General features: G+C 41.3%; 1 protein-coding gene across 1 annotated transcript in view; it reads left to right on the top strand.

The window, feature by feature from the left end:
- MRPS5 (mitochondrial ribosomal protein S5) overlaps window positions 1–10,212 on the top strand; it is a gene marked incomplete at its 5' end in the record, with an annotated part of 24,675 nt that overhangs the window by 13,688 nt on the left and 775 nt on the right. The window contains 5 exons of the mRNA XM_009699147.1: window positions 1,977–2,067; window positions 3,971–4,017; window positions 5,051–5,108; window positions 6,923–6,985; window positions 9,543–9,679. Of these exons, the coding sequence (XP_009697449.1) occupies window positions 1,977–2,067; window positions 3,971–4,017; window positions 5,051–5,108; window positions 6,923–6,985; window positions 9,543–9,679 (396 nt within the window). The remainder of the gene's footprint in view (window positions 1–1,976; window positions 2,068–3,970; window positions 4,018–5,050; window positions 5,109–6,922; window positions 6,986–9,542; window positions 9,680–10,212) is intronic.

The raw sequence follows: 10,212 nt of genomic DNA, 5'->3' as shown, positions 1-10,212 counted from the left end.
CTGCCTGCGCACAGCCCCGGCCAAGGGGAGGCCGAAGGGGAGGCTGAAAGGCCCCCGCAGCCCTTCCAGAGAGGGGCGATGGCCATGGCTGAGGGGACACTGAGGGCGGTTTCCTCCGGAGACAGCCGAGGGGTGCAGCTCTGGGAAGGCTTCTGGAGAGGGCCGTTGCGTGAGTCTTTATTGCCACCCTCCGGAAAGGGGGAAGAGTAATTCTCGAGCAGATTTCTGCAAACAGTGCATCCTTTATTTTTGACAATACGCATGACAACTTTTTTTTTGTACGAGTACTTACTCAGATTGGCGATGGAAGACAAAAGTGTGTGCCAAGCAAAAATAGCATGTTCATGATGCTCATGGAGGTACCGCTCTGCTTCACTCTCTTTCACCGTTATTTTGCATTTTCTGTAAATAGCCTGTTTCCACAGGCACTTTCGTCTTGGGGGGACTTGGGTTTGTAGCGTGTTCGTGTAAGCAATAAGATTGCAGAAAGAAAAATAGCTTGGAATAAGCAATTAGCAAACCTGGTATTTCTTCAAAGTGCTTTCTAGAATAAATGTGCACCTTGAATTTAGCAGCACCTTTATTTTAATTAAAGCAAGGTGAAATTTTTCAGAAGCACTCATTGCTAAAATGTACCTCCTGATGCCAGTGGAATTTTTGGTTTTGTTTTTTTGTATGTGTGTGAATTTCAGTAAGAATGTTTAAGCCACACCCAAGTATTTTTTTAATAATCTACTTTCTTGATGTATAAAGCTCAACCAGACTAGCTTACTGAAGAATTACACGTAGGGACAAGGAGAGAGTGCTGGTTAATTCATGTATTAACAATGCATGTTCAATTTAACTGTTATGATAATTTATGGAACTCATATTGAGGCTTCAAAAAAGTAGACCCTGGTGCATTTGAGAGGAAGGGGAGAAATGAACCATGAAGGAAATTGCATCTTTTGATTGGTAATTCTGGGACACATTTTTTAGCAATATCCAATGTTATTTTATATGTATATATACTTTATATATATTATATTTTATATTTTATGTACAGTTTATATATTATATACAGTATATTAAACTATATCTAAAAATATGTGTCTATATAAGTGTATATTGTAATATATAAACAAAACCAAAGAAACTAGAACAGGAGCTAGATGGACAGAGGATCTCAGGTGATATATTGGACTGTTTAAGGTGGGAGACTATAAAGCAGTGACTTGCCTAGGGTCACACAGGGGAGTCTGTGGCAGAGGCAGATTTAGATCTCCAGAATGCTAACCATAAGGCCACCTGTCTCCCCAGTTGTTGTTGTGTCCCCCCACTCCAACTGAATAGCTTTCTTGCATCCCTGCTTGACTTTCATGCAGAGTTTCTGTAAACGTTTCTAGTTCCAGGAATGAAATACCATCTTCTTCTTCCCCTCTCTTAAATGAAGTTTTCTTTTGAGCAGCTGTCATCTCAGTAACGAGACCGTCTTCTGCACTCTGCAAGTAGATTTCGATCCTAAGTTTTAAGCCATGTAACGCAAAAATATGCCTTGAGCAATTCCTGAGAGTGTTCCTAAAATATGTTACAGTGTGAGGGGAGCAGCGAGATATAAATGTCACTTTCAATTTTTTACATCACAACTGAAATCACACATGACATTGGCAGCATTAAAGCATTATCTGTTGTGCAGCTAAACACAGCAGAAGGGATATTTTAATGAAACTGTACTGAGGTAACAACTTCTGTGTCCGAGTATAGATTTTTTAGTAGCCTTTACTTATTTAATGCCTTGAAGCCAGTGTCCCACTGCAGAATGAAGCCGTTGAAAAAGACAATATATATTGTAAGGTTTCAAAACAGACTTCTAATTCCTTTTTGGTAAACTGACTCTGTTTAAAAAGAAAAAAAAACAAAACAAAACACAACAGAAAACCCCCCCACACACAATTGAACTGTGCTGTAACAAGATACTTTGTTTTTTTTTTCTTCAGGTGAAAAATGTGTTTTGTATGAAGGCAAAGGAAGGCAGAAAAAAATCAATACGTGCATTAGTGGCTATTGGAAATGGTAAAGGAGCTGTAGGTATGTGCGTTTACTGTCTGTAATAGATGCCAAATTAATCATTGTTTGTAATAGGACTTTGGGAGGCATAGTGATTTAGAGGGACTTTTTATACTTTAAAAAAAAACAAAACAAACCACCTTTTTTTCAACTGGGCAATATTGAAATACCTGTAAGAATTTTTACTTTTATCTATAAAAGTAAGCTTTATAATCAAATTATGTATGTATTTATGTGGACACTTTGTATGAAAAAAGAAATTGAGAAAAGTAGTAATATGTGACTAGGTTTGGAGCATATATTACCCAGTGGTAAAAACATTTTTTATTTAATTCTAGAGTTGATGGAATTAACCACTGGTAGATCCTACCAGAAGGGATCATCTATGCTTTCCTGTACACACTGTTTCTTTCTACTGCAGATACTGTTTATGTTTAAAAAAAAAAAAAAAATCAAAGCCTTGAAGTATTCAGCCATGCATATCTGCATGTGTTGCACCCAGCTGCAGAGTGTAGTTGTTCGCTCTCGAGTCAAAGAGAAGAATCGGGCACCTGCAAAAGGCGCCTGGACTTGCGGGTGGGCTGGCATGGCCGGGGCAGTATTCGTCCCCCCGCGCTGATGGGGGAAGAGGACTCAGCTGAGTGTGCTCTTCCCAGAGGTGCCTGTGCTTGGCTAAAATGAATGGTTGCAGAGCAGATAGTCATAAGGGAGGGGGAGTCAGTGGACGGGGATTTGTCTTTCTGGTTTTGAAAATAACTTCCATGTCATTGGGGTTCTTGGGGTTTTATTTTCATTTGCTCTAACTGCAGTGACCGCTTTGCAGCAAAGGGCAGCATGACTGGTGGTGCGTTTTCGTGGGTTATTTTCTAGCTAGCATTAGTATTTCTAGGCAGAATTAGTATAAATCTGGCTGATTATTTTTTTTTTTCTTCTCCCTAAGTGTCAGGATAGTCCCTTGGAAATATTACTGATTTCAATTTAAAAGGGCTTGTTTACTGGTAGTCTCAGCTAGCATCTGGCTGGGTCCCATCCCATTGATTTTTTTGGATTAGGCTTTTCGATACAGGTAACCCGCAGCCCCAGCTGACACAACAGAAACATCAAAGGACCAAAAAAGCTAGATATACTGATTGCAAGTTAAATTATTTTAATTCAATCTACCTTGACATTGTTGGACTACAGAGTTTGTAAAAACAGTTGTCACATCCTCTTATTCATTCCATACAGTCAGCTGATGCCCTGCTCCGAGCTGACTGCAGATACTCCAAGGCTGCTGTGAAATCTCTTCATCGCTACCACAATTGACCCTGGTAAACAGGAGTAGGTCTGAGGGTTCAGAGAGAATTAGGTAGTAGTTTGTAACTGGCAGTCTGTTTTTTCTCTGTTCTACAGGCATGCATTTTTTGCAAATGCACTATTCTGTTAAACCTGGTTTTCATATTCTCTGGTTTGCAAAGAAGGAAACTGGGCTTCTATTATCTTCTAGGATCCTAGGGTCTTGGAGCTACTCTTTGTACAGATGTAGTTGATACATCTGCATCAACTTGCACTTTTTTTTTTTTCATTCCCTTCTTTTTAAGCAGAAGACTGAACTTTTTTTTTTTGCTTCAGCGTCACCACTATTCAATTGTTTGGACACAAAAGAAATAACTTAAGCCTTACTTGTTTTCATTTGGCAGCAAGCAATTGGCATCCAGTTGTTAGGTATTCATAACTCCTAAACTGTTACTTTCTGTGCCTTTCTCTGGATCATTTTCTGAGTATGATCTGTGCAATGGAGTGGAAGTAACAAATACTAAATGTGATTGTGAAGTTCTCTGTTTTTTCCGTTTTGCTTTCTGAAGATCCTGCCTTGTCTATTTCTCAGTAATAATAATAATGTAATAATAATAATGTAATAAAATGACTCTTTTCTGTCTTGCAGGTTTTGCAATGGGGAAAGCAGGTGACAGGATGAATGCTTTACGGAAAGTATGTTGATTGATTTATTTGTTGCTTGATGACAAGCACAAATAATTCATACCTACACTTTTTGTTTAATAATCAGTGTCTTTTGTAGTTATGCAAAGTAGCAAGTCCGTGTACATGATTGTCCATCTTGATATAAATAATCATAGAATCGTTTAGGTTGGAAAAGATCCTTAAGATGATCAAGTCCAGCTGTACCCCTAGCACGGCCAAGGCCACCACTAACCCATGTCCCTAAGCACCACATCTTCTCGCCTCTTAAATACCTCCAGGGATGGAGACTCCACCACTTCCCTGGGCAGCCTGTTCCAGTGCCTGACAACCCTTTTGGGGAAGAAATTCTTCCTAATGTCCAATCTAAACCTCCCCTGGTGCAACTTGAGGCTGTTCCCTCTCATCCTATTGCTCGTTACTTGGGAGAAGGGGCCGACCCCCACCTGGCTACCCCCTCCTTTCAGGTTGGTGTAGAGAGCCATCAGGTCTCCCCTCAGCCTCCTCTTCTCCAGACCAAACTCCCCCAGCTCCCTTGGCCGCTCCCCATCAGACTTGTGCTCCAGACCCCTCACCACCTTTGTTGCCCTTCTCTGGACTCACATAATGAGGTTGCCCTGCAATGAGATTCTGTTAATGCACTCTTCATTTTCTTTCTACTCCCTTTTCTGTGGTGTATACTTATCCCCCTTGGTCGCTCGTTGCAGTATCTGTGTAGCATGCAATCTGCTGATACAGTTAGTGTGTAGGAATTTTTCTTTTGCAAATGCTCTAATGACCTTATTAAGGCTCCTGTAGACTTCAAAATGTTACTTGTCCGTCTACATTAGTCTAGTTTATGTTGTAATGCTCAACTAAACTGTCAGAGTAACAATGCTAAAATACACAAAGTTTATCAAGTTGTTACTATATTGAGAAATCTTTAAATATTAAATCTGTTAGGAGAAAGCAGTTCTTTAACTTTCTGTCTAGTTAACTGAACAGTGGTAAATTTCAAATACTTTGCAGAAAAATTCAAGAAAAAATGTTTTTTTTTATTCCCTAGGCAAAGAATAAAGCAATACGCTGCTTACATCTTATAGACCTGTATCAGAACCACACAAGTAAGTATTACGATTTTTTTAAACTCTTAACTTTAAATAAATGCTGAATATACCAACAAGAACTGGTTGCAACTAGTTACAAAGCATAAAAAGATGAACTAAAACCTTTTGTGATCTGATGTATTGTATTACTATTCTTGCATTTTGCTTCTTCAGCATGCTGTGTGAAATGTTAGCCCCAGACTGTTGTGGCTAGACAGTGGTAATGTCAGAGTACATAGTCTGCCGATCCCCAGGTAAAATAAATCACCATTACCTGGAATGAATATGTGGTTTACTCTTTACTTTCACTCAGGTTTGTAACAGTTGTAGGAAGGTCTGTGAAGAAGAGTTAAGATTACGTAATACGAGATGTTGCTGTTAAAATACTGAGAGATTTCTCTCCCTCCTAGTCTCCTGCCTTTGCCATGAAAGATGGTGATAGACTTTTTAGTAGGGCCTGTTGCGATAGGAAAAGGGGTAATGATTTTAAACTAAAAGAGAGTACATTCAGAGTAGATACAAGAAGATACTTTTTTATGATGAGGGTGGTGAGGCGGTGGCAGAGGTTGCCCAGAGAAGCTGTGGGTACCTCATCCCTGGAAGTGTTCAAGGCCAGGTTGGATGGGACTTTGGGCAACCTGGTCTGGTGGAAGGGGTCCCTGTCTATGCAGGGGGTTGGAACTGGATGCGCTTTAAGGTCCCTTCCAACCGAACCATTCTATGATTCTGTGTTTAAAACTTTGATACCTGATGCATAGTATTTCAGGCTCTTTAAAAATGGGGATAGGGGAAGGGGGTAGTAGCAAGATTAGATCTCTGCTGGCACAATTTGAGTTAAGGAAGTCAGATACTGTCTGGGCATCTCTTCCCTACAGTGAACTCCTCTGTGCTTTTCCCCTTTGGATGTCAGAGATGGGGAGAATGTGGGCTGGAGAAGTCAGTCTGATGGTAGTTTCATGGTAGCTTTTTGTTAATTCAGTTTAATACCATACAAGTCTTCTCGGATGTCAGACGTGGTATCAGTATACTAAATATTCAGTTATCTTTCAGAAAAATGTTGAGAGAAATGTAGCTTACAGAGTATATGAATCTTTAACCAAGTCACTATGTAGAAAAATATTCAGTATAATAAAACTTCAGCTTACAAATACAAAGCTGCAATTATCTTCCTGTTCCTTGAGCATTATTATTTCACACTAACAGATTGGGGATTTGATTAAAAACTGGTGGTGTTTCCACCGTGCTTTCCATTCTACTTAACGTAGAGGTCCTCTCTGAGCCATCTTGACTGCAGTGCTAGAATCCACTATACAGAGACTGAGCCACTGAGTCTGATGTATGTAACAGCCACCCCCCAGAGGACAGGAGTTTGGGGCTCCTTTTGAAGCAGCGAGAAGCGGGAAGACTGTAATGGTAAATATTCTGTGTGCAAAATCCAAGAATGCTGAAGCCTGTGGGGAAGTGTTAGGTTGAAAGCTGAATTATTAGAAAAATCTGAGTATGAGGAGGAAGGTTAAATTGTATCAGATGAGCTCACTTCAAAGCTAAATGAGGCTCATTGGCGGCATACAGACACTTCGTATTTTTCAAGTGAAGCTTGGTTTTGTGTACAGTGGTAACATAGTATTTACAGATGTGTAAACATTCCTGATCTGTTCTGGGAACTGACCTAGGTTAACCCTTCTCTTTAAAGAACTCAGAGGAGAGTAAAACCAACTCTCTGTTCACAGTTCTGAAACAGAAACGTACTCCCTAAATGTGCTGAGCTAAAGCTTTTCTACAAAGGAGAATTTAGCTGTAATGCCTTTTTTTTTTTCCTTTCTCCCCTCCAGTTTACCATGACATTACAGTGAGATTTAAAAGCACAAGCATCCGCATGAAGAAGCAAAACAAAGGTAATTAAAGCCACCTGGAAATTTTGAAGCTTTATTAATTACTGACTGGTATTTATTTGATGAAATTAAATTTGTGCAATGTCTGTTTACTTCAGAGACAGATCATTTGGTGCTAGCCTACCATGTTTTAAATGTTGACGATGATCAATTATTTTTCATTAGAAACACCTGCTGTTGATGACATGGCTTTGTTATTTTAAATCGGAGTTTGTCCCCCTTATATGGGTGGGAGTGCTATTTGTGGTTTTCTTTTATGCTTCCGAAGTGTAGTTCCTTTGGCTCTAAGTTACCTGAATGTGGAAAAGTCTAATCTAATAGCACAGATGTTGGAGGCAAAGGCCTTTAGAAGAACCTTGCAGGTTTTTCTTCCCACCGTATGCACCATGCATGTTTTGGAGAACCAACAGGCTCATTCCATTATTTTTCAGTGGTTTTTAGTTGCTGTTTCCAAGGCAGGGATCAGAGTTAGTTTAGTGTGCAGTAGTGGGAATGCTTCAAATGGGAATCAGAGTGCAAGCCACATCTGCATGCCTGCCCCTCCTAAGTCCATGCTGGGGTAGCATAGGGAGATGTCCTCCCTCAGACTGCCGGTGGTTGTGAGCTGGAGCCAGGACAGCATCCAGCATGCTGCCTCCTTGAGACCATTGCTGCTTTATCTTCCTAAAATCGAGAGCTCCCAATGTGGAAACTAGAGAGATCATCTACTCTGGCTTGTTGTCCTGCACCATACCAGCACAAAGACCATCTGGTGCTTACACAGCAGCAATGTTTTCATTTCTGCATCTTTGCAAGCTGTTCTTCACTCTGATTCCAGTTGTAGTACAGCCAAATGCTTCTTTAGACTCCTGTAGGTTAGATGAGGGTAGCAGTGAGTCCATGCCTGGCAGCTCTCAGCTCACAGGTCTATTCTTCCACAAAGTTGCTGTTAAGTGGTGTTAGATGTACAGCCTCCTCCTCCGGCCACTTCAGCCCCGGGCCCTCAAGCCCAGCCCAGGGACCAGGGCCTGGCTGAGGGATGCGGCCATCGCTTTTCCGTGTGCAGGTTCAGCCCGTTGTGAAGCTGCCTGTGCATCCCAGAGACACACGGACGCACACAGGATGCTGACACGGCTGGCTGCAGGCAAGGGGCTGCCTTCAACAGCACCTACAGACAGGACTCACATAAACATAAACACAGACGGGCAAGTCCCCTCCTCCTCTTTGGCTAGCAGAGGCAGAAGATCAGTAGTGCGGGCACACACAGTCCTCCCCAGGTTCACTAGCGTGCACACACTCGTGGATCCTGGATAAACTCACTTGCAATTTCATCTGGGTTGGAAAGGGCCACCCTAAACTCCTAGCAGCAAATAGATATCAGGAAGAAATTCTTCCCGGTGAGGGTGGTGAGGCAGTGGCAGAGGTTGCCCAGAGAAGCTGTGGCTGCCCCATCCCTGGGAGTGTTCAAGGTCAGGCTGGATGAGGCTTTGAGCAGCCTGATCTGGTGGGAGGTGTCCCTGCCCAGGGCAGGGTGGTTGGAACAAGATGGTCTTTAAGTTCCCTTCCAACCAAACCATTCTAAGATTATTGCCCACAGACTTGCCTTTTCCTTCCCTCCCCAATTTCTCTGCCTGTGCTGTGTCTGGTGGAGGTCTTGAGCACGATCTCAGGCTGTAGGAAGGCCCTGGAGGCCTCTCATCCAGCAGCAATCTCCCTGGGAACAGAGGACACTGACATTGCTTCTGCTGCAGGGTCCTTCTGGGGGGAAGCCCAAAGGACAGCAGTGCTTGAGCATACCAGTTGTTTTGAGCAGCACCTTCACCATAGGAGACCAGTTTAAATCCCTCCATTGTGTATGTGAACCAGGACTTTAGTCAGATTTACCATCATTAGGAGTTACTGAAGCTGTCATTCAGCAGTTGGTCACCTGAAGTGGCAAAGGAAGTGGTTTTGAAGCTGTGTAGGATTGCTTTTTAGAAGAAGGAGGCTTGGTCGGGATCCAGTTACATTTAGACCCTCTCCATTGTAATGGCTTCTTTTTAATACTCTTTTAAGGCAACTTGTTGCCTTGCTTCTCTGCTAGTTTTTTATTATTACTATTTTTAGTTTTGGGAGGTACTACAGGGTTATTTTTCTGCTGAGTGGGAGAAAGAAATGGCCTTTTGTTTGGTGAATGTTCCCAGGGGGGTGGGGTATGTTTGTGGAAGATTCTTCTAAAGCTGTCAGTGGTACTTCCAAGGAATACTACCCAAACCTGTGGTATTAAACGATTCTTCAGGTTGCATTTTTTATGGGTTTATGTTTTGAGTTTACAGGTGGTAACATTTTCATTTGATTTTGCAGTATGTTAAGTAAGGTATATTTCGTATTAAAAAACCCCATCATGTTTATGTTAGCATGATTGGAAAGACTGGGAAGAATGGTCTTCCTGAATGGTTTTGTCATTTTTAAGGTATAATGTGTTCTAACATGCTAGCGAACAAAAATAACTAAGAGGAGGTCTTGATTCTCTCTTCTTCCTTAGCTAAGTTGCTTACAAATAATCACATAATGCTAATTTAATTTATTTTTTTTTCCCCAGGCTATGGTCTTCGTTGCCACCGAGCTATCATCACCATCTGCAAACTGATTGGCATTAAAGACATGTACGCCAAGATTTCTGGATCCAAAAACTTGATTAACGTTACCAGAGCTCTCTTCAAAGGCTTGACACAACAGGTAGATTGCACTCTTAGTGGTTTTATACATTAGGTCGGGGGACAGAATGGGATTGATGTTGTAATAGTTTGTGGTTGAACAGTTTGTATTCTAGGCTTAAAATGAAGTAATTTTCCAAGGCCCAGCTGTGTAGATTATTGCTTTGAGAGATATGTACTTGACACATTTTCTAGACTGCCCTGAATGGGAAAAATTTCCTGTTCCCAGTAGACATTTGTTCTGTAAAATCTGAATGTTAACAAAGCAACTTGTATTTTTGTTGCAAGGAAGAGGTATAGTTGAAAATAATGTTAAATTCATATCACAATATTAGCTAATATTCCTGTCAAGGCAGGAATAAGCACTTTACTGTTGTCAAAACAAAATTTATATCCATATAAAGGCACCCAAACATTACTGCACGTTACTAACATGCCAACATGCATGCTTATTAGCAGGATGTGCCTCTTCTGGACAGATCCTTCCCAGAAGCAAGTTCCTCTAGGATGACACTGTAACGCTAGTTTATCTGCAGTCTAAGTGTCTGAATTCCT

Source organism: Cariama cristata, unplaced genomic scaffold, assembly GCF_000690535.1.
Source record: "Cariama cristata isolate BGI_N322 unplaced genomic scaffold, ASM69053v1 scaffold20004, whole genome shotgun sequence".
In the NCBI taxonomy this organism is placed as follows: Eukaryota; Metazoa; Chordata; class Aves; order Cariamiformes; family Cariamidae; genus Cariama; species Cariama cristata.
The sequence above is the reverse complement of the archived record's forward strand: the minus strand, read 5'-3'. Positions and strand labels throughout refer to the sequence as shown.